Source organism: Scophthalmus maximus, chromosome 1 (genome assembly GCF_022379125.1).
Source record: "Scophthalmus maximus strain ysfricsl-2021 chromosome 1, ASM2237912v1, whole genome shotgun sequence".
Classification (NCBI taxonomy): Eukaryota; Metazoa; Chordata; class Actinopteri; order Pleuronectiformes; family Scophthalmidae; genus Scophthalmus; species Scophthalmus maximus.
In genome coordinates this window covers 26727178-26751030 of record NC_061515.1, presented here as the reverse complement: position 1 = coordinate 26751030, position 23853 = coordinate 26727178, and the positions used below count along the sequence as shown (strand labels likewise).

The 23853-nt window shown below is 43.3% G+C and overlaps 2 protein-coding genes and 1 long non-coding RNA gene across 18 annotated transcripts in view; 2 read left to right on the top strand and 1 right to left on the bottom strand.

Moving 5' to 3' along the window:
• Positions 1-71: 71 nt before the first annotated feature.
• On the bottom strand, positions 72-11924 carry tubgcp3 (tubulin, gamma complex associated protein 3). 2 transcript variants are annotated; one of them, XM_035623250.2, is made up of 23 exons: positions 11785-11924; positions 10624-10731; positions 9712-9779; positions 9545-9622; positions 9229-9437; positions 8496-8659; positions 8042-8154; positions 7263-7388; positions 7081-7149; positions 6839-6971; positions 6571-6737; positions 5643-5753; positions 5412-5520; positions 4525-4714; positions 4245-4380; positions 4042-4110; positions 3810-3945; positions 3471-3559; positions 3176-3307; positions 2909-3049; positions 2704-2820; positions 2489-2583; positions 72-2385 (listed from the first exon to the last, which is right to left on the bottom strand). In XM_035623250.2, exons 1-23 carry the CDS (start codon positions 11858-11860, stop codon positions 2319-2321), a joined length of 2703 nt encoding a protein of 900 aa, XP_035479143.1. In that variant the 5' UTR covers positions 11861-11924; the 3' UTR covers positions 72-2318. The 2 variants fall into 2 exon arrangements, with proteins under 2 accessions (XP_035479143.1, XP_035479153.1); XM_035623260.2 differs by having other exon boundaries at positions 6839-6965.
• Positions 4374-11791, top strand: LOC118299512. Of its 8 annotated transcripts, none has more exons than XR_004789888.2 (9): positions 4374-4742; positions 5021-5563; positions 6204-6260; positions 6434-6576; positions 8061-8176; positions 8493-9632; positions 9724-9824; positions 10652-10757; positions 11092-11791. It is a non-coding gene; the product is annotated as an uncharacterized LOC118299512 (long non-coding RNA). The 8 variants fall into 8 exon arrangements; XR_004789886.2 differs by having other exon boundaries at positions 4963-5563; XR_004789891.2 differs by having other exon boundaries at positions 4721-5129; positions 5218-5563.
• Positions 11925-13776: 1852 nt separating the features above from the next.
• Positions 13777-23853, top strand: part of atp11a (ATPase phospholipid transporting 11A) — a 35247-nt gene continuing 25170 nt past the window's right edge. For 4 of the 8 annotated variants that reach the window (XM_035629997.2, XM_035629996.2, XM_035629995.2 and 1 more), the window contains exon 1: positions 13778-14172. In XM_035629997.2, coding sequence (XP_035485890.1) covers positions 14128-14172 — 45 coding nt within the window. In that variant the 5' untranslated portion in view covers positions 13778-14127. Of the gene's footprint in view, positions 14173-23853 lie in introns of all 8 variants that reach the window. The other 4 variants (XM_035629998.2, XM_035630013.2, XM_035629993.2 and 1 more) reach the window with 3 other exon arrangements.

Below are 23853 nucleotides of genomic sequence, written 5' to 3'. Positions count from 1 at the left end.
GGGGCAGTATGTCAAAGCGAATAGGCAAAACTGCACAGCACCAAGTCACAAAGTCAAACACAACACATATATATGAAAAAAACAAAACATTTTATTAAAGAAGAAGCGGGATGGTTTGTTTCCCTATATTCTATACATTATGTGCTATACAATGCAGAAGACAGACAGACAGAGCAGAAGTGCTGACCCCGGTTCAGTTTGGTGTTTCACTGCAGCTCAGATCATTTCTTTTACACACGTTTACCAAGGAAATTCATTGTCAGAAAGCAGTTAACTGGTCTAGAGACCATATGAAGCACCGATTTGTTCCTCTGACAGTTAAATATTAAAACAAAAATGTCAAAAAACAAACCAGGGGCTTCTCTACACATGTGATTGTTGTGACTGAACTCTGTGTACATGGAGCCATAAAAAAAATACTTATCAACAAAAGTAGTTTAATCTGTGGAAGTAAACATTTTTCAAACACTGCTTGAGAAACTCAACTTATAACTCAAAACAAACAGACTAAAGTCTAATATCTACTTCTCAGTTATTAGATAGTAAAATGTGGATTTCAAGGTGGGATCTTATGTACCAGATTTGAATAGGAGGCATACAAAGGTTTTCAATTTAATAAGCTGTCCTTTTGAAATGCATTTGCAGTGTCTGATAATTACATTTTTTGTTTTGTTGTAGAATCATCTTTTGCCTGACCCAGGATCAGAAATCATACAAGGTGAGATCAATGCTCACAGCTGTGAGATGGAAATTGTTATATAACTTGATGATGATTAAAATGCTACTTGGCTTTTAAACCTTTTTTTTTTTTTTTCCAGCGAAATGCATTTGAATGTGAAATATGAAGTAAATCCAGCAAATAGTTACATCCTACCACAGAAATGAAGACTTTGATTATCAATTTTGTTTGAGCCAAAGCAAAGGTAAAATTTTCACTTCACTGTTCTTTATTTTTGGGTCATAAAACAAGGATCGATTGTAAGTGTAAAACCTACATACAACACTCCTGTTTTCTTATTTGTAATGTGGGAATAGACTTGTTTCAGAAAATAAATGGCCGATGCTCACATTTATAACCATTAAATTCTCTAAACATGGACTTTTGATTTGGAAATATTTACATTTAAAGAAATATTAGAATATTTATCGCTGTTATTTATGCAGTGACAAGAAGTGAGGTTGTTGTGGTTGTTGTGAGGATTTGCTTTCTTGAGCGCGCTCCGTCTCTCGTACAGACATGAAGGCGCACACACTGAGGGAAACCACAGTGAAAAAACACAATGAACCCTTGATAACATTCTTCACATAGGTCGGTTCTTAGTCAAGGTCACGTCTCGCTTACAAATCCACAAACTTTGATAATTAATACAGGGTGTAAACAAAGTCGATAACTGGGGGGCGTTTCGTAGAACAGATAATCTGTGTGTGTGTGATAAGAAATCCTCTGTATGACTGATCGGACAGCTGACCTGATGTCCTAAAAAACCCTGGATTTTAAGGAGAGTGGTGAACTAGAGTTAGACGGATATAGCGGTGAATTAATACTGACTATAAATATTCAATATGCTGAAGATTTCTGCCTGTGCATACACTTTTTTTTTCACCACCCTAATGAGATGAAAACTCCAGCAGAAGCACTTTCTCTTGTGGAATAATTGTAGTAAAATTATCCTGATTCCTCATTTTAATTACTGCTACAAATACAAAATTGAAAAAAATATCAGTATCAGACGCATATCCGTCGAACCCTAGGTTGAGGAGATGCAAAGCCATAAATGTTGACTTGTACAGACAGACTGCATATATCATATACCATATATATATATATACACACTCACATCCATTTTTTGCATAAACTCTATGTACATACATTACGTGTTTTGGGGATAAATTTGGCAAACACTCCCTCATGAATAAGGCATGCCATGTAAGGCGGCCCGGTGTGACTCGGGCAGCTCGGCAGCATTCTCTCACCTCCACACAATTTTCCCAAATGGACTTTACATAATTTGCGTTGAACACCGATCAGTCTGTTTATGTCACGACAAGCTCTTAAAAAAGTTAAATTTACTGGACTTTATTTTGTTTGTGATCCCACTCAGCTGACTTTCGCCGGAGTCTTCTGCTGTAATGTCATCACTTGGCGACTGCCGCCGCCACCGCTGCGATTCTGGGAAGCGTTCGTTCAGATGCGGTGCTGCATCGTTCCTACCAAGGCATGACATCATCTCTCGACGCTCAAAGTCTGCTGGCAGGCCCGTCTCTGTGAAGTCATAACCCGTTTCCCCAATGACTGGGCGCGTTGCTTGTCGATGCTGTCAGTTATTTGACGGCCGTCGCCCTCTTGTGGTGCCAAGTGAAGCTCGCAGCCTCGGCTCTCTGGCCCTGTAGAACGCATGATACTTATTTGACCCAAGCTGCTTCTGAATGCATCTTAAAAAGAGATTAACAGAAATTTCCTGCGCTGGCTGCATTTTAAATAACAAACCTGTAGTGTTCATTGAAGTCCAGTCTGAAGCTGAGGAAACGCAGACTCTCGTCTGTACTCGTCATCAGCAACACCAGGAACTGCTGGACGATGCTCTGAGACAAGGGCAGAGAGCAGCGGATAGACATTTGAAAAGGAGGAGATGGTGTGAACAGCTGTTTGCACCAAACGTAACACGAGTGACAGCTGCACACAGAGGTGGCTCAGGCTGGTACCTGGTAGAAGTGGGTGAGAATGCGCAGCTGGGAGCGCATCTTTGGTATGGTTTCCTGGAACTCCTGAATCCTCCTCTTCTCCTCCGCTTCCTGTTCGGCTGTCACTCCCCATTGACCCTGAATGGACAAGAAAAGACACAGGTTCGCTGATCACAGTAAACATGTTCTCAACTTCTCACTCTTTTTACTCATCAGTTCCTCTTACCTCCTCTTCTCTCTGCTGCTTCTTCTCCTCATACTGCAGCCTTAAGGCTAGTTCCTCCAGTGCAGAGCGGTAGAGGGAGTCCTGGGCGCTCTGAAACTCAATGATCTGGTCAAAAATGGCCCTCAGCTGGTTCAAAAGAGACTGGAAGTACAGACAGAGACAAAAATCAAGGTCTGGCATGTGGGGGAAAACAGGAAAAAGAAAATTTACCATCAAACTTATTTATTCCATAAGATTATTGTGTGTGTGTGTGTTTGTGTGCGTTACCCTGCTGTTGTTGTCCAGCAGGCATCTTGAGATGACAGAGTCGAGGAAGACGTCGTGGGCAGCGATGATGTGGTCCAGGTCCTGAGCCTGCTGCACTTTGTTCCACAGCTCGTCCCAGGAGCACTCCAGCACCTGTACACACACACACAACCACACACACTTTACCAAAATGTAACTTCTCAAAACATTAGTTAATACTTTCAGTAAACTTTTAGCATCTTGTGCGCTGAATTGGTTTTGACTTGGAGGCAGAGTCCAGAGCCTGCGGTGGCAACGGCACCGATTGCGGTCTGACCTCGAAGGTGATATAGTACTGCATCTGGTGGATGAAGTGGACCATCTCAGAGGCCAGGATGTGACACTGGTGCAGCACGCCCGACAACTCTGCAGGGTCAAAAACGAGACAGCCGCTTTTAGAAGCTGCACATTAGACACATTCAAAGAAAATTTGAATACCAGCAGAAATTAATTAAAGGAAAAACAATAACATATGAAAATCCATAAAAACGAGACATGGAGACAAAACTTCAAACAAAACGCCACTTTTCTAAAAACAAGATTCACCGTTTTAAATAAATCTAATTAAATCACAGATGTAAAGAAGAGACAAAGTTTGCCATGTGCGTTTCTGTACCAGGCATGGTTTTGAGGAGCTTGGCATTACACATCTGTCCCTTCCAGATGTCAGTCAGTGTGTACTCCATCCTCTTGGCCCTCCACAGGAAATTAAATACGCGCAGGTAGTGGCCCATACATTCCCTTGTAAACACCTTGGGGGCGGGGTTACAACGACAACAGCTCATCAGAGATTTACACACACGCACAATATGCTGACAACTGTGTGGGAAAAAGTATGTGTGTGTTACCGTAGCAATGGGTCCATCCACATGGTAGTCCAGACTGAAAACATCCCAGCCTGTATCGCCCGGAGACACCTGGAGCCAATAAACAGACAAGGTAAGAACCTGCTTAGATAACACACACACACGCACACGCACACACACACACACACACACACACACACACACACACACACACACACACACACACACACACACACACACGTTACCTCCAGCAGACGCACGTCGAGCCTCTTGAGGATCTCGGCGTTGTCAAACTGGGCGTTGGTGGCTCTGACGGCCGTTTCTAAGATCCCAGTCAGATTGTGTTGGTACAACGTGGTGGCAGGACGCACCAACTCTGGTCTGTGGCAAAAATAATTAGGATGTGTGTGTGTTAGATTAAAGTTGCCTGCTGATGTCCTGTCTAATATTCCGATGTCATATCCATGATTTACATGCACACATGTGGCAGTGATGTTATAAAATATATGAAATGTATATTGTTACTTGAGCAGGTCCATGAGGTGTCTGATGAAGTCTCCCTGGCCCAGCAGCAAGTATCTCCTCATGGCCTGCAGGTGCTCCAGCAGCAGGTAGTTGCGGTTGAGGACGTTCAGCAGGTATTTGCTGGTGTCAAAGTAAGCAGCGTCGATCTTCTCCTGAAACGCCCCCTCCAGGTCGGACAGCAGCTCTGCAGCTACGGGAGAGGGTGGAGATGGAGAAAGGTATTCCCTGGGATTTGAACTGGAATAACTTTAATTAGCAAAAAATATACTTTATATTTTAGCTTTAAAACTTCAGCAGATATTAATCTAAAACTGATAATTCAGTGTCTAATTCCAGTAATTCTTTGGACTGATTATCATGATTTCTTTTTTCTGCACATTATTCCTTCATGGTACAAAACTAAAAACTGATCCATCACCTATTTTGGCTGATTTACAGGTATACAGAACAAGGACTTGATGGTATATATTTATCTATTACTGCATTCATTGATTAGAAAAGCGAGGCAAGAAGGACGTTTGACTGGACTCGAGGTGAAGGGTCACGCAAATACCCTCTGCTGGACGACAAGGGAGAATTCATCATGACGTCCTTCAGCAGATACAGTAAAAGCTACAGATCAGTCCAGACCGATGAAGTCCTACAGACTGAATCAATAGATCATGGCTAAGTATACCTCTTTCCACTTCATAGTCAGGAGGAGCGGAGGAGAAGGCCAGTGAACGGTAAGAGCATCGATCACTGCCAGTCCACTGGCCTTCGTCAATACAACAATATCAATACGATGAGGAAGAAACAGTAGAGCTTGCAACGGCACTCTAACCTCTACACGAGCATACTGCGGCATGTTATTGCCTCTTCCTAATGTCACTTAAACTGTGTCTTACCATCTTTAGGTGTGTCAGCAGACTTGGATGCCGACGTGATTTTGCCTGGCGGTGTTCTGTCGTGACAAACCTGGTGCAGGAAGTTGATGGATTTGCCAATGAGCAGAACCTAGAAAGGAGAGGAGATGAAGACGAGCTGAATTTAACTTCAGGTAAAAGCAACAGGCGGGAGATAAATGGTTTGAGTTATATCAGTGAAGTCATTGGTTGGTCATGTGTGGGTGCGTTTACCTTGCGGGCCTGGTCCATGGTGATGAACGAGGGGATCATAGACTTCCTGAGGGAGTACTTGTCGTGCCACAGACGATCAGTCTTCACGTTGGGATCTGATGCTACAAAAAACTACACACATACACACATAAAAAAAAGACGTGGACAACTGAAATGGATTTGAATATAACTTTTGACAGGAATAAAGTTAAAGATTACACAATGAATAAATAAAAAAGTTAGCTTTACGGACAATAGAGTGCAGAGGTTTTCATCTGTTGTCACTTCCACTCAGATCGTCCATTTACTTCAGAGGCTGCCTCACAAAGCCTCAACTGGCTTTCTAATGGGTGAGCTGAGGGCTGTGCTCTACGAATGCGGGTACATTTCTGAACTGACTCCAACTCTCATCTTCACTGAAAAGCCATCTTTAAAAAGCACTTTCCTTTGCATAAAAGTGCACACTGTGTTATGTTACAACCTAAAAGATCTCAAAAGTTTGTGTGTGTGTGTGTATCAACTACTTGGTAAATTCCCTCCTAAAAGGTGCAATAACTTCTGTCTCCGCTTCCTTAAACACAGCACTTAAGAGCAGAGTCCCGTGATGAACTGGTGGTTAATGCTGGACACATAAATACTGTGAGTGAAAGACAGTATTTATGAAAGAGGGAGCAGGGGGCAGTAAAGGAGAAGCATACATCACCTGGTTCTCCATTACACTCCTCTCATCAGTTCTCATGAAAGAAGCCATCCTGCCTCACCTCTCTTTCGTCCTCCCTCACCTTCCCCTCACCTATCTTTTTAATTTACAGAAAGACGCAGAAAACTCCCTGATGGTTGCTCTGTAAAAGGATCTCTGGGAGGACAGGAGCTTCAGACGTACCACGTCCAACATGTTGAGATTTTCAAAAGCACAAATGCACAGAACACATCAGAAAGAGGTTTGTACCTCGTGGTAAGTGTCCTCCAGCTCTCCGTCATAGATCCACCTGTAGAGGAAGTTGAGGATGGGATTTGACACCAGGCTGAGGATGTGTTGAACCAGCGCTCTCATCTGCGGGTCGCCTGTTTTCCCGTAGGCATGTACAGCCGTAGCCAGCTCGCCTCCCTTTCGACCTGAACACAAGAACGGATTAAACACACATTAAGTAGTAATCACTTTCATGTGAACTCGTTCCACCTCAAAACACGCACACGGGCACGCACGCGCAGCCTACCTTGGCAGTAGTCAACGAGCGCGGCCAGCGTTTTGAGACGCAATTTGGGGTCATACATCCAAACCAGCAGCCTCCGGAGAGTCAGGCTGCTTTCTGTGCAAACGGTCACACCTTGGTCGTCCTCTACCTGTAACTGCGACACACACATACAGTGACAAGCCCCAGTTGACAGAAAGATTCTTTAATATCCTTGAACTTTTTTATCCAAGTTCAAAACAGGTAACAACAAGTAATGTGAGTACCTGAGAGTGGAGGACAGACAGGAGCCTGTAGTACTCCTTCAGCTCCTGGTGGAGTGACGCACAGAAGCTCTGAGGACACCGAGCGGGACAGACATGTATTAAAAACCTGCATTAATGGCAGATTAGCAAAAAAATATATATACAAAGAGGATGATTAATACAGAGAGTTAGCAAGGACACACCTGGCCGACCAGCCCAAAGGCCCGATCGAGGCTTCTGGCGTCGGTGTACTTCCTGACTTTGTTGTGGAGCCAGCCGAGCTCGGCCAGTCTGCTGCTGGTGTCCCTCAGGGACTTGCACAGCACCACCTGGTGAAGCACAGCGCACATTGCAACACATATATCTAATTTTATTCAGAAAGCTCTGATGGAGGAGAGAATTATGGGAGATTTGTTTTTCAGCTTTTCACATTTAACGACGCATTAAATTTTCATCCGTTTAAACAAAAGCTCTCGTCCCGGGAGCCTTGGTGGTATAGTGGCCAAAGAAGAGTGCAAAGTATCTGGACTCATTTAGCTGTGGCCTCAGTGGCTCCCGCATTGACCGCAAGTCTATGTTTAGCAGCGCTGAGAGGCCACGGGACAGGTTACATCTGAGGCCTTCCTATCGATGATAGGAGAGAGGGGAATAAAAAAAATTGACAGGACGGAGGAAAGAAAGGAGAAGGCTCCGAGCCAAAGAGCTTCATATTGATCTGTTGAATCTCTCTTTTAAAGTTCAATCAACAACAATAGCCTTGATATCATGTCATCTGCTCCGAATAAGCGGTGACCATTACTTCAGCTCAGCGTAATGAGATAGAAGCAAGACAGTGGCATCATCCAAGTGATCAGGGAGAGTGAGTGAACATCCTGCTGTTCACCCCATGGTCTGAACTGTACATCGAACTGCCAACGTGTGCCATCCGATGAACTGACGAGTATGTTATAAGCTGTGCAGGGCTCAACGTGGGTTCACATACCTTGCTGTCTATTTTGTAGCAGTTCTCCTGGCCACTCATCTTGATGAACTTGCCGTCGATTCCCTGGAAGACGTACAGGATGTCCCGCACCAGCGCCGCCTCGCTCACCTCGCCTATGCCAGCAGAGGACCAGAGGTCAGATTGTGCTTCCAGAGTCACAGCGAACGCATAAATAAGACTAAACAAAACAACCAAAAACAAACAGGATACAACAACGGATAATGTTTAGGGACATGAGTTTACACTAAGTTTTTATGAAAGCAGAACAGGTTGATGAATGTAAAAAGTAAAAAGAGTATATTGGCTATCCCCTCTTTATTCCTGGTCTGTTTTAGAGAGGACTCACCATCTTTAAGGAAAGTGTCTAAAACACACTAATCATGTTCTGCTCAGCCTGTCACCTGAACTGTTTGAGGCATAACGCCATTCTGGCTTTATACGTGTCACTCAGCACCTGTGTCACCGTCTCTGCGAGGACGGATCACTCGGGACGAGGGAACCGGAGGTCCGAGGAGGGGCCTGGTGGTGAGCGGAGCCAGAGCGGAGGACGGAGAGCAGCTCATGGGAAGAGCCCAGGCTAGTCGAGAGCCCAGAGGCTGAGCGGACTGAGGAAGTTGACTAAAACACACACACGCATGTTTACAGTTAGTTACAAAGTTCTGCACAGATCATTGAAAGCCACTATACCCTTGCATATCTTCAAGCATTTTTTCCAGGTTCATGGCTACAAAATAAAATGTTAACAACAGCAAATTAAACTTAAATCAACTGAGCACAGACATAAAATACAGTGAGTGTTTTTAATAGTTTTTTTTACAATTAAATGCTTTTTTAGGAGTAAGGACTACTTGCCCTTTCACGCTTAAAAGGTGAGCCTTTACAGCTCAATGGTCATTTGTAGCTGGAGGATTCCTGCATTATTAATAAGGATGAATGGAATTAAAGGGCCTTCTGGTGCCTCATAAAACAGATTTATAAGAGGTCAGGCTGAAAAGGACAGTTCATGTTCTGCTGTTAATTGACGCTTCCTTCTACTCACACACAAGTGTTTTTACAAAACCAGCATCAAAAGAATAAACCAGTCTCATCAGAGCTTGTATTTAACGTTACATCCCCCCCAAAAAAGATTCAAAAATGTGTCTTCAGCCAGTGTGGTGGTGTGTGGAAGTGCGTATGAAAGTTCTCACCCGGCCAGCAGCGACTGCGGCGTCGGCGTGGGTCCGTTCAGCGTGTAGACTCCCAGACTGGAGATGCCACTGGTGCCGACGGTGGCCGACAGACCCCCGCTTCTCTCGCCGTAGCCCAGGGCCAGGCTTTGGGGCCGGGTGCAGTAGAACGGGGTGGAGTGGGCATCCCTGGGCAGGGCCTGGGCAAACAGTGCCCCATAGTTGCCAACCTGGGATGGACAGGGGGGACAATGAGGAGGTGAGTGTCTCAAAGAAAGTTTCACCCTCATTCTAAAACCCTTTGAGACTGGCTGTGTGTGTGTGTGTGTTCCCTCACCCTGCCGGACGGTTTACGAGGGTCCTCGGACAGGCTGAGCAGCAGATAGAGAACAGACCAGCGATGCTTCAGAACGCTCTGTCAAATGGTAAACACAGCAGCTAAACATCATAATGAACTGTTGGGCGCACGACAGAAACACATCGGATTCCATGAGATGATCTAACCTGTGTCTGAAGTTTTCTGTGCAGCTCCGAGAACAGAGCGGCATCTGCCTCTCTCCTCTGCTTCAGCACTGCAACAGCATCGAGACAAACTCCGTGAGCTGGGATGTTTGAATGTAAAAATCCTCAAAGTCTCCTACAATACTAAGTGTACCTGAACACGGACAATGAACGATGTGCCGTGTTCTAAATTGCAGAGTATAGCAAAACAAAAGCGACAGTTAAACTGCCGCGGGAACACAAGGTCAATCTGAGTTTGGAAAAGGATGCAGACTACACAGCTCGACCCGTTCTGCAGCACAGACAAAACAAAAAGACCCTGAGAATCTGTATTTATGAGATTTTTTAGACCAGAGCAATACCACAGATCCATCTGCATGTAGCTGTTATTGACATCTCACTACCAGCTGACATGTGACAGTTTGGAGCGAGAGCTGGAATAAATTCTTTCACACGAGTAAACTCACTTCAGAAATCAATACATGAACCGAGTCAGCAGGTGCCTGATTCATAGTAACAACCTGAATCATTATTTTTATGGCAACTCTGAGGTCTTAAAAAAAACACTTTCCTTAAAAAATCTCTATTAGTCCACCTTAAAACCTGGGATAAATAAAACAGTCTGTGCAGTAAGTGCTGCGCTATTTCTGTTTTAGCTTTGATCAATGTTTTCCCAGTAATGGTGCAACCTCTGCTACAAAGAAAGTCCCATGTGCTTTGGTGGAATGGCTCCAGCATAACAGAGAGAATGCACAAATGGAGGACAGACACAAAACCACCTGACAGCAACAGAGTCGCACAGATTTGGCTTTTGAATCAGGGAAAATGCCACGAAAGACTAAACAAGAGCAATACACTGCAGGCTGGTAATGTAGTAGTTCAGTGACCTACAGTATTGGTCCAAATGCCACTTACGTTCTTTCTTGATCTTCTCTGATACCAGGAACTCATCCCGTTCGATGGTGGGGGCGTAGTTACTGCCAATGACACGCACCGCATACTGGAACTGGTGGGCAACTTCAGCTGGAGAAAGAAACAACAAGTAAGGGGTAAATGTCAAGGAAGCACTTTGAAGTAACACAGAAATAACCTTCTTTTTTTTTTTTTTGCAGCTCTTACTGCACAATTTCCCCCGAACATTTTCAAAAAGTTGGCAATGCACATTATGAAACTTTTAACTCACGCACAAGGATTCTGGTGTCAATGGGATGTTTCTTTGATAAGGGTTGTGAACAATGGGACATGTATTATATATATCCAGTATATATAGTGTGGCAGCTAATTTTTCTGTCAACACTGCAAAGCTTTGCTGTGTTTGATCACATGGTTAAAGCTGCAATCAACAAGATCATACTGATATTTGTCTGCCTCATCTCTGATCAGACACGCTGCCCATCCTCAGAGATGTCTGCATCCAGCAGAGGCCTGCAGCAGCTAGCAGGACACAAGTGCATCCTCCAGCCGTGCAAACAGTGCACTGGTCAGCATCGGGGCTACATGTAGGGCTAGCAAGCTAACAGATGGCCGGATGAACAAGTAGCCACCCGATCAAAACCCCTAAACACCACTAGTGTATTTCAGGAACAGCTCCACAAAGGCTGCTAAAGCGGTGTGTTCTTACAGCCAAGCCCATTGGCTGACAGCTTCACGGACCTAGCCCCGCTTACGTGCCGTTATCCTGCACAGAGAAAGTGATGCCAAACATCATCGAGCTAGGTCACTTTCAAGCCTATTAAGAAATAAACATGCTATGTTTAGTTTAGCCCCAACAAACCACGTAGCACTCATTTCCTACCGCTTTCTACATCATTCCGTCACAAAAACACACCGGGTTGATCCAGTGCAAGCAGTGAAAACGTTCGATTATTGATGAGATCCTGGTTGTGTGGTGCGGGAAACATACGCCGAACTTGTCAGAGGACAATAACGATTCAGTTGATGTCTTCACCATGTTACAAAGATGTGTCTGATCACCACTGTGACGAACTACGACTAAGTTGGCTAATTTTTGAACGAGGTTAGGTTGATGCATACTGTCGGAAGTGGCGCGGTGCATGCTAATGCCCAGTGATGTACCTTCGCTTTTCCCCGTGATTCTGCAGCAGAGGCTCTGGAGAAGCACATTGGGTGATTTCTGGTCCAGGGTCGCCATACTGTCTGCGGCTAACGTCCCGTGTGTCGCACAGAAAACGATTAAATGTCACTCAATCATGAGAGCTAGCTCCAGCCTCCCACTATGAGCAACGCCATTTTGACAAGTTGAGTCAAGCCAGCGCGAAGCAGGACGAATATGACACCAGCGAGCGCCATGTACCCTTCAAAATAAAAGCATTTAACTTGATTGGGGCTGCATCCGAGTACATCACCCTTGCTGCAAACCACCAGACTTCACTTTGTCATTTTAATGTGGATCATTATAAACAAAACATTTTTGTCTATTCTAATAGTTTGTTACATGTTTTATATTGCCTGCTTGTCTGAATCACAGACTGTTTATCATCTGAATTCATCCTTATTGTGAAAAGCTTCCTTACAGGTGATAATGTAAATAACAATTTAGTCATATTTAAAATATAAACAAATACCACAAAGAATTCTTCAAAGTAAAATACAAAGAACATATCAATTTAGTTTAATTTTTAGACAATATTATGATGTTTAAAATAAAAAAAACTGCTTTTCTCTACTCGGGGTTTTGTTGTGAAGATTGTAACCGGATACAGTGGTTGCCATTGTGGTGACTCTGATGCTGGTGTTTCAACAGAACCCGCCGAAAAGCGTCTCCAGGAAACTGTGGTTGGACAAATGAAGGAAAATAGTTCCCCCCGGAAACAAAGCACGAAGCATCGTGGTTCTGACCGCACCTGACCCGTTGCGCTAATTTAGAAATTAACACAAATAAAATTCAAAAATTTCTGAATTTACAAAATAATAAAAGTCACATCAGATACATAGCCAATGTAAGGAATATGCTTTTATATGATTTATACTTGCTTATATTACTTTTAACTTCGGCTTGTCACAAGTTTATGATACATTCTGTGAAATTACAATTGTTTGTGTGGTTGTACTTAGTTTACAAAAGCACACAAACACAGGTATTCGCAATGGTATATGGGATGAGTAGTTCCTTCACTCTTAACAATAATTATGTGCACATTCTTGTACCTTTGCATTTATTCTGTTTTCCAATTAGTTTTACTCAAGATGTATTAAGGAAGCTATTCCTTTAGTAGTTAATTGGCTCGGTTCCAGGCTTAAAACTTTTTGTATAAGGATTTTATGAAAGGTCAATGGAGTGAGTGAATATAAGACTAGAGCCGTTCTAAAAGTAACTGTTGAGCTCAATAACCGCTGCGCTCTATTATTGTCACATTACTCTAAACTCTTTTGTGCGAGTCAGGATACTGTAAAGTGATGAATCTGGTTTTCCAGTGGTCTGATTGGTCAGTAGTTGGACTGGTGACTTGCATTGATCTCTTTTCCTGGAACTCCACCTGCAGGTTAGCGGTTCAGTATAAGTTACCATGGAGATTTACTCCAGCTTTGTAGGATGGGACACCCAGAGGTGAACCTGAAGTCCCCTTGATAAGCGCAAATCCCGCTTCGTAGTACAGGTCTTTGAAACTAGCGAATAAGACCATAGACCAGGAAAAAGGTTTATTATAAAGGTTTTCAAACCAGTGGAGTCGCCCCCTGCTGGTCATAGGAGAGAATACAGGTAATAGGCACTTCTTTCATTGGCTTCACTCTCTTGACCCAGTGTCTCCATTTCAACTTTTATATACAGTCTATGGTGTATAATGAAAACACACACACACACACACACTCACACTGTCCCGCCCCGAGCAATCAAATCACTCTCTTAATTACCTGAAGCGTCCAATCAATTACTACTAAAAAAACCAAAAAAAACCCAACCCTACCATGTGCGCATGCGCTCGCCTCCAGTCAGCCCCCCCCCCCCACCTGGCTCCCCGTGACGTAGTTGACAGAAAAGCTCCTTTGGCAACGGCGCGCGAGACAAGGAGATTATTGGTCCAGGCGCAGGGGGGGAGGAGGGGGAGGGGGGGAGAAGTGAGCTTCATCCCGAGGAGGAGGAGCGCACTTGTCTGTACCTGCGCGAACTGCGCCGAGACTGTGTCAGAAGACGCACGGACGCGCCTCCACTTCACAGTAGCGCCTGTTGGTGAAGTCTTCCGTCGGCGGCGACGACTACTACTGTGTTGACACCAGCGCTGTCGGACCGAGCCCCTTTTCTTCCTGCTTCTCCCTGAACCCGGGGGGGGGGGGAGGGGGGCCGCGAGGGGACGGAGAAAGTCATGGACAGAGGCGGGGAGTTAAAAAGAAGCTAGCGCCCCTGCGAAGACACATCGCCCGAGAAAGCAAGAAGTGTCCGGCGAGAGACCGAGGAACAGGATGGGGATGGACCTCAGCACCCTGCGGACCCTCATCATCAGATATGTAAGTTGTGTCTGCTCGCACTGCGCAGACCGAAGCCCCCGGACACTTTCCAACAATCAGCGCAGGACGTGTAGGTCTCGGGTTCCGCCCGCAGCAGCTACTCGTCCGGATTAAGTTTCACTCAGGACAGCGAGTGGACAGAAGCTCGTTGGGAAAAAAACAAGGGAAAGCTGTTCCTTCAGTCATGGAATTCATCATTTAGTCTTAAAATGTACCTTCTCGTTTAAAATAAATGTAGTTCTGAAGTTGGAGGGATGCCTGAACATCTAAGAATCCCTGCCCAAATATCATTTTTCTATACATTTTCAACTTTTAAATGATCACCCATCACTCATTTGTTAATTTTCATCTTCTTGAGGGGTTTGAAAACTGGTTACAAATGTGATTATCTTAAGAAAACTGCTGGTTGGTGAAGTATTTGATAGGCTACTCATACAGCATTATGTATTTGTTTATAACCAAGGATGCTTTAAAATAATGTTTCATTATCTGGATTAGTAGTATTAATATTTTATTCTATAATTACTAATTGATTTGTGATATCACATACTTAAAATTGTTGCAGCACATACCGTTCGAACACACCAGCATTCGTACCTTCAGTCAACAAACCCCACTGGCACTTTAATACGCGAAAGGTGGAGTCACTCAGGTTATCACCGGTTGTAATGCAGCGTTCATGACAGAACACGCCAACAGACCAGATGCAGACACAAGCACATACATTTTCTTCTTATCATATTGAAAAGTCAGTTTCAAAATCAGTGGAATACAAATGCACCTTCTTGAATTCTTTTTCCAGTGGAGCATCTCCTGTACCATTCACTCTCATTTATTATGCCACTCCTTCCAGTCGTCCATGACTACAAATGGAACAGTGGCTCACATGAATTATGTAATCCAGTTGTTTTCTCCCTGTGAGTCAAATCGATGGGCAGCAGTGGAGCGGCCGGGCTCTATGTGGCTACGGGTTGCATTATGCTCCACGGTTAATGTCTCTGACAATAATCCAGACAGAGAGAGCCCCCGCTCACATGAGAGATGGAGAGGTTTATACACCCAGGCTCCACGCTCAGCTGAGGCTTAGACACGGACCTCCCAACTGTTGCAAATGGCTGATTAGATAAATCCCTGCTGTGTGGAGGGGGAAATGGAGCCACACAGTATGAGAAACATGCAGAGACAAGTCTTTGATTGGAAGGATGTGGGATTCTGATGAGCTCTGCTGCTGTAATTGATCCGGATAACTGCTTTAGACAAATGGGGGAACGACTATATTATTGCCTTTGCAAAAAAAAAAAAAAACAGATGCAAAGAGACTACATTTATCTGTTTGTCAATACCTGGGCTTTTATGAAATATCAGTCAATACTAGGAGCAAATGGCACGAAGAAAGATTCTCCTCCTGACCACATCTTTAAAACTAGTGCTAAATTCAGCCAGTCAGTTTTCAAAGTATTTCATGACAATTTTCCACATTCCTCTCTTTGTTTCAAGTTTATTGTTATTTCTCTTGCACTTCTCTTTGTGACATCCCGAAATATGAAATGACAAAACGAGATAGAATATTATTGCTCTCATAGTAATTGAAGGTGATAATTATATTTAATTGTCAATAATGTAATTTCCACGTAATAATATGTTTGAAATGTGGAACACATCCCAAACAAAAGTGTTGTAAATGCAGTATGGATATGTACTATCCCTAATTTCCATGATGACAACATTGATTTAAAATGGCAAGACATTCTCCTTCTTTAGAGGCTTTCTGACGTTCAGTATTATGATTATTTATTACTGGCTTTCATCCAGGAGCCAGTCTACTATGTGGGATGACAGTCATTAGGCTTCGGCGTGTTGAGATGTGTCCTGTGAAAACAGCTGTGATTCAAATGCAGACTGATTTTTTTGGAGTCATAAACATCCAGGGAATTTCACATCAAGCTGATTCTGTGAAAACATCCCCAAAAAATAATTTATTTAAGCACAAGTACGCACGTGTTAGTTTGAAGAAAGTAGGAGCAAATCACATTATATTTGCACGGCGTCTTTTAAAGAGCTGAAACACTTACACACACGTTACTCTGTAAAGTCAGCTGAGGTCATGTTGTACCCCAGTTGCTGTGTTGCCAGTCTTCCCAGTCTCGCTGCCATCTCTGGTTATCCGTAAAAAGGCAGAAGATGTTATATAAGCCTATAGATCTCTTTTAAAGCAGAACATGTAGAGTGGTGATCTTTGTGGCTGTCACTCCTGTCGAGGCCGAATGAGAACAAAGCGCAATCACGGTGACGGGAGTAGCAGCACTTAGACCCGGTGTACTCGTGCTGTACTGTGTTCTCTCTGCCGGTTTGCTTCCCCTCTCTTTTCTCTTGAGGCTCGGAAAGTTTTTAAAAGACTCTCCACAGTCTTCAGTGCCGGAAAATTAGTCTTCAGTTTTTTTCCATATCACACGTCATGCCTGTTGTTGGTCATTTGCTATCGTCAGTCAAAAGAAATTGATCTTTTCTCAGCTGCATTCTGGTTCTTAAAAAAATATCTTGATTACTTTTAACCTGTTTCTCAAGTTGTTCCCTATCCAAGTAGTTGGAACTGACATTTCTCTCCTTGCATTTTAGACGACAAACAGAATGATAAATGTGAAAACATAAAAAAGCATAATATTTCATTGATGTAGATAATTGTAGCTTCATTAGTTTTGGTTCACGTCATACAAAATGAGAAAAGTCATCCAGCCTTTTCTGGCACCTGAATGCTATGCTAATACAGGAGAGACACAAACTGGGACTTGTGCATTAGGTCCGACACAAGTAATATGTTTACATTAGGGCTGCAATGATTATTTGATTAAATGATCGTAGTGGAACGTAATTTCCGGCATTTATTTTCAGATTTTTCATTTAGTCTCTCAACAGGGGATTCAGAAGGATAGTTATACGGAGAAATCAACTGCGGTTGCGCTCAGCAAATCTCTACACAGAATTTCTTTGTTTCTTGTTTGAAAAAGTCACATCGGATCATATACATATATATATATTGAAATGTTCCTCCATCTTGATGAAAAGATATAATCCAGGCTCAGTATAGTTTGCAGCCGTGAGTGGAGGAAAGTGGAGAAATCATGTCTGAGTGGAGGTGGGCTGAAGCAGCAGGGCGGGCAGCATTCCTCTGCTGCTGACTAATCTGGATTCCTGGACAGGAAGTGCCTCTCCTCTCTCTCTCTCTGTTTGGCTTCCTGCCTTCACATAGTGGATTAAGGGGTTACCAGTGTTCACTATACCTTCACCCAACTAATCCAGTTTGCCGCTATACTTTCAAATCCAAGCCCCTCACTGATCTCCTCCTGCTTATATTCTACCTGTTGTATGTTTAATCACCTCCGCCAAGGGGGTCAAGTGCGTTTATTTGTTTGTGTCAGCAGGATTTATGCAAAAACTACTGTACACCTTTCCCTGAAACTTGGTGGAAGGATGGTACACGGGCCAAGAGAGAACCCATTCCATTTTTGTCCCCGGATCTGGTCAGAGGAAAGGATGCAGGGATATTTTTCTCATGCATCACTGATTTACCAGGGATAATTGCATGGACCTGGAAAGAAAAAAATCAGGCATTGGTTTTAAGGTAACTGTGAGGCCTTGGCGGTGTTATGTTTTCTTTGATTGCCATTCTACTTGGTGCATAGGTGTGGTACATAGGCAACGATAACAGTCTAGAGTGAGTGAGTAGTGGCTGGTGATCCTATTGTTGTTTCTGCAGTGTGACTGTTACTTCATGCAGGCTATTACAGTATGTGGGCAGGTGGCGTACAGTAGTAGCCAGGTGACGCAGAGGGCAGCGGATCACATGAACTCCCTGGCGTTGTCTAGCTGTCAATAATTCACAAGCGCACTGGCTGACAAAGTGGGCTGATGCCTGTTTAGCTTGTAACGGAGTCTTGCACAGCAGCTCACTGTGGGGACCAGGGACGCCCATGGGTGCTTGAAAAGGATACCAGGGGGGACCCCAGCGAAATTAGCAAAGAAAAAATGAATTTGGTTACTTTTCAGGACTTTTATTTTGAAGGACAGCCGTGTGTTTGGCAGCAACAGCAGGTTTCCTCTCCTCATGCTAATCATTTAACACCCTCCTGTCTCTGCTGTCCACAGTCCACAAAGTGCACCAGGTTAACATCTTTACCTAAAGGACTTACAGGCTCTCACTAAGCCACCCGCTCTTGGGATTGTTTCACTGCTTGTGTTTGACTGATAGAAGGAGATATGGTCCAAATGTCACCGGTCCGAATCAGAGGGCTCACGACAGAAACCGGATGGTTAAAAGTAAAGTAGTTAAAATGTTAATTTAATAACGACGTCAGGAGTATTCGGGCCATGTTGAAATAAAAAGGATCTGAGATCTCATTTTAACACAGGCGGCAGGCTGATCCCCTGATACCCCCCCCCATAAGTGTGTTATTATTCTTTTACTTCTATTTAAAGAATTTGAAAAACATTCTGCTCGGACAAAATATACTTCTACAAAGTCATACAAATTCTTTAGATTTATTATTTGTACTAGTTGATCAATGAATAATGGAGAAGCTCATCATTCTTCATGGCCAGCAGCAGTAAAAAAAAAAAAAATCCAGAAATTCACAAGATAAACAGGAAGAGATGAAAACACTTTCTGGGGGGAGGGGTGGTGGTTGCATAAATGTCTGGAGCTGCAATAAAAATTTATTGGATGATACATAAACCTGCGTCTAAAATTCCTGTATCATTGCTTTTTAAAGCAGTTCCTCTCCTCATTGCATTGCCCACACGGCACCTGCTGGAGAGAGCGAGCTCCATTAAGGGCGAGTATCGGTGTTGTTGCAGTAACATTAACAGTGTATTACAGCCCATTGGACAAGGAGACAGATGATGGATAGCCCTGGGTTAATGGTGCGTAGAGGTCTCTATCCAAAGAGGGGAACAGAGAGTGAGAGAGATGCTGTTTGAACTCGGGCTTCCTTAATAACCTCGCACCGGAACGCCGGTGAAAATGCTGAGGGGGTCAGATACACCTTAATGTTCTCGCTGTCTGAGGGAATGATAGCTGGTCGACTCGCTGCTGGAACACACCATTCCCAATGGTCCTCATGTCAGAGAGGGAGACGGAGAGGAGGAAAAGTGAGGCGAGAGCATGACCCCCCCCAGCCACAAATGCTGATGGTGCACTCTGGAGACATCGCCCCCCCCTCTCTCTTCCATTTAACCGTCACATCTCACCCCTTTTCCCCTCTCTCCGCTTTGCTTACTTGAGACATTTGCAGTAGATTGAACTATTGATTATCTGGATTATTGGCTCAGAGCACTCACCTCTAACTGCATGACGGCACTGGATGTGAAGCTACATTTTGGCCTACTTGCAAGAAATTTCTATTATTATTATTTTCTGGAAGTGCAGATGATGCGTGGCAGTGAGTAAAGTATTAAGTTGGCACTCGCTGATCAACTTGCGCACATGAAACAACATTGATTCCTGTGTAAAGAAAAGTGTCAATGCACTTTGGCAGCCACCGTTCACAGCAGTGATCCTCTATAACCACTTATTTGTCTGTCAGGCCGTCAGTCTGCCAGAGCAGTGCAGCATCAAGTGATATAATACTGAGCACACATACACACATCACTGCACTCTGAAATGATTCTGATGGAATTAAGATGACGTGTTGTCACGTTAGAGCCAAAAATGGGCTTTGTAGATGTATTCATTTTTGGTTTGCACATGACAAAGCTACATCTGTCCAGTTCATTACTCTGCTACCAAATGATTTGGCTGGCCAATTTTCTTTATTCTGAAGTATATGATGGCTGTATTCTCATACTGAAACAAAGAATAGAAGCTCCTCATTGCTGAGCAGCAGAGTCGTGTGGGGAAGTGGTTTACAAAAATGCCTCAGAGAATTTGGTGGCAGAAACAGATAAGACAGTCTGGAAGAAGTGTTACACAGGAGAAGAATATAAATAATGGAACAATGGTGACATAAATAAATTCCTCTGAGTGCAGCTTTACTCAAGGTGAGCCCGAGTGACAGGACCAAATCCTTTAAAGGTGCTATGTGGAGCATTTTAGCATGAATAAATAATCACCACATTAATATTTGAGTGTAATTGCCACAAACAAAAGTTGCCACTGCTAAATTTGCAACCCAACAGTACTTTTTACATTGTGTGCCGCCGGGGTTGGATCAGGCCTTACAGGAAATAGAAGATCGCGGCTATACAGTAGATAGTTATCTTTCAACTTATCGTCAGCTAGAGAAAGTGAATGATGAAATCTTAGAGTCTCATTAGACTGTAACGCTACAGACAGCTACAGCATTATCTTTACAGTATAAAAGTTGATGCGAGCGCTGGTGGGTGGAGTGGAGTAGATGCAGCGCTCAGTGGACTGGACCTCTTCCAGGATTCGCTCATCAAACCGGTGTGGTGTTCTGCCAACACCAGGGGCAAAGTGCATTCATTGAATATTTTAACTGTTCAGTGAGTTATTTCACTTTGTTTCTTGATCAGTTTTTTTTTCCTTTTTGTCCTGCTGCAGCAGCTGTAGGAAACACAGCAGTGTAAATGAAATCCTTCAGTCACGAACTTCTCCAATGGTAATTGTGACTATGCATGGTGGCACTGCATTTTAATCTTAATAGGTGGAAAGTGTAAGGATTGTACAAATTACCTCATAACTTCTGCATCCGTTTCCACCAGGTCACTCGGTCCCAGTCAAGTGACTGGTCTCATGAGGATCACATGAGGTTTCACTCACCCTCTGATCTGTCCTATGATTTCTTTTTTTTACCCGCACTAAGATGTGATAATCACACCTAATGCAATGCACTTTAAGGAACTTTTGATCACCCCTGATGAAAAAAAGAACTGTGATTCTGACATGTCCCTCTACAGCAACTTAGCACAAAACAACAAAGAAAGAAAGAAAGAAGTCGTGGTAGAATGGAAAATTGGAAATTGTTAATCTCATGGTTGTCAAGGAACAAACTGACCATATAGTAATTCTCTTCTCCCTTGCTTTCAGCAAAAGTTAGCGTAGTCTTAACTTGTTTTGCAATTTTTATTGAAAAATTGCAAAATATAGTTTTCAAGCCATTTTTCAAGCCAAACATTTTACTTTTGAGAATTTGTATCCCTAAACTATTCTAAACCCACAGTAAGCATATCATTTGTCACAGGAAAGAAAAGGGCTTCTCTATGATTTATGCTACACTACCTCTAACCACGCAGACTCAAATCTTTCATTCCCTTGCATAGTCGTGCATGTCTGCGTCTTCGCAACCATAAACACAGTTTGGCGATGTATGTGTGTGGCTCAGCATTTTGCATGGGGGCCTGCAAGGATTTGTGAAACGATGATGATTGGTCGAATTTCGGACAAGTTGCAGTCATTGAACAGTCGTTGGTTGAATTTGTGTTATTTGTTGCTATGGCGACATCATGGAGGGACTGTTTTGAATGTTTTGAATCTGAATTTCAGAATAAATTTCCACCAAAAGATGCTCTGCATGTTCTGTTGTTTCATCAGTAGTCTACAGCTCTGTAGTTGTAACGATGGGCACATTAGTTTGTTCTTTTAATGTGTATTTGTTTGTTCTGATCTTGATGAGAAGATGAGAGAAGAGTAACATGAGGTGAAACAGACTTTCCCTTCATTGACTGGTAGAGGTTTTTATTTATGACTGACGGCCTGTTACGAAACGCTATTAATGTTAATAAAGAAGAGCAACAGCATTTCAAACTGTTCGCTGAGCGGCTCTGGAGAGGGACTTGAATTAGCTTTTGACTGCAGTTCTTTATCATTTGATCATCATGTGATCTATTCAGAGAGTCCCTGGAGCCTTGACCAGCGAGGCCAACCAAGAGGACCGGTTACTGAGGAGTCAGTTGGACTGGCAGACAAAAAGAAAAGCAATGGAGACAGCGAGACAGAGAGAGAGAAAGGTCAGACAGACATGAATAATCAGGCAGAGTGAGGCCTCATTAAAGACCTAAGGCCATCTCCCTGGTAGCTTAAACCCCAGAACACAACATGGCTGCATTTTCTGTCTGACAGGGTTTGAATTCACTTGCCAGGAAGTAAGAATGAAGAGGCTTGTTCAGGTAAAGCTTTCATTTCCTCAAATATTTCACTGCCTCATTTCTCATGTTTTTGTTTCAGCCAATCTCTCTCAGCGTTGTTGTTCTTTTTAATTTGACCTCGCTCAACATCTGAACATCGCCATTGGCAACCGTGGCAGCTTCGAGGCATTCGCCTCAGCCCTAGATAGCAGTAACCTAGATACCTACTGGTACACAGTGGCCAAACTCTGCTGAACCATACTTTTGGCAAGTTTAAAAAAATTGTTTTAGACAATTTGTACTGATATGTAAAGCGGCACTGTTCAATGTATACAATTCCTCCTTTACTTGTGGAATTATAATTGAACTTTCAAAGTTTACACCCACATATACTGTAAGGCGACATCACTAAAAGTAAAAGTCAGTCATCAACAAAACATATTTTAAGAAATGGCAGATTAATTGGGAAATTGAAAATAATCATAATATTTGCCATCATTTTATTGCAGGGTTATGGAAATGCGGAGGTATATACCGCTATTATATTTAAATTCTTTTATTGTGTGTGTGTATTATGTCTTGAAATAATTACCGGCAACAAAAAACGGCGCAGTGAATCCCATCAAGGAGCTGTGTCCCCACAGGACGAATATTGGGGAAGGCAGAGAAGTGCTCCCATTAGCGAGCGAGAGAAAGGCAGAGACGATGAAAAGTTTGAATAAGTATTGAAAGCATTTTGGTACTTTTCTCTGAGCTCCTGAGAGACGAATAGACAGAATTACATTACAGCAGGAAGTGAAGCACTAACGGAGTGTGGTAAAACGTGCGTATACGAGGCCAATGGCTAATGGCACTTTCACCTTGAGGAAAATAAAAACGTCTGATGAACAGAAGAATCTTGTTTCGAGACACCCCTCAGGACTGTACGTTGTTACCAATGGTTTAAAAGCATTACAGCTTCTACCGTAAATGCTTTATAGATGAAAGAGCCAATCAGTCAGATAGTAGTAAAAACTAAAATCTTAAAATACAGAAGAAATTTGTGCAGCGGATTATGCATCTATTATACGTTTTTTGGACTAGCTCCACATGTTGTGACAAGTTCTAATCAGTTTGACTAACTGAAAGTCATTTTGTCCAGAACACCTCCTGCACAAATACCATCATGTTTTTCCCGTCTCCTCAATCCACTTGTGGTACTGAGGTGGTGGTGGTGGGAGGGGCTATCTCTTGGCCAATGGCAACAGCCCACTGCTTTTGACAGTGCTGGAGTTATTTAAAGGTAGTGTCCACAAATCAATACAGGCACTTAGTGTGTCCTGTCTCTGTCTCCCACGCACGCACACACACACACACACACGCACGCACACACACACACACACACACACACACAAACCACTCAGGGTAGAAGAACGGAGTAACAGATGTATTTATTCAACACTTCCTAATTTGATTTAGCATAGGAAAATGTGGGAAAGTTGTCAAGTTTATTAACTGGAACTGATTGGATTTGCTCAGCGTGTTTATTGGCTTAAGATGGAGCGATCGGATGAGAGATTGGATGAGAGATTGGATGAGCCCCGGTTAAAAAAAGGTTATTTG

Excerpts from the sequence above, each read along its gene's own strand:
- tubgcp3 (XM_035623250.2), bottom strand. The coding sequence starts at position 11,860 with ATGGCGACCCTGGACCAGAAATCACCCAATGTGCTTCTCCAGAGCCTC. Across the intron at positions 8,660-9,228 it reads CCGCAGTCGCTGCTGGCCGG|TCAACTTCCTCAGTCCGCTC; the intron begins GTGAGAACTTTC and ends TGTGTGTTTTAG. Across the intron at positions 4,715-5,411 it reads TGCTGACACACCTAAAGATG|CTGCAGAGCTGCTGTCCGAC; the intron begins GTAAGACACAGT and ends CCTCTCCCGTAG.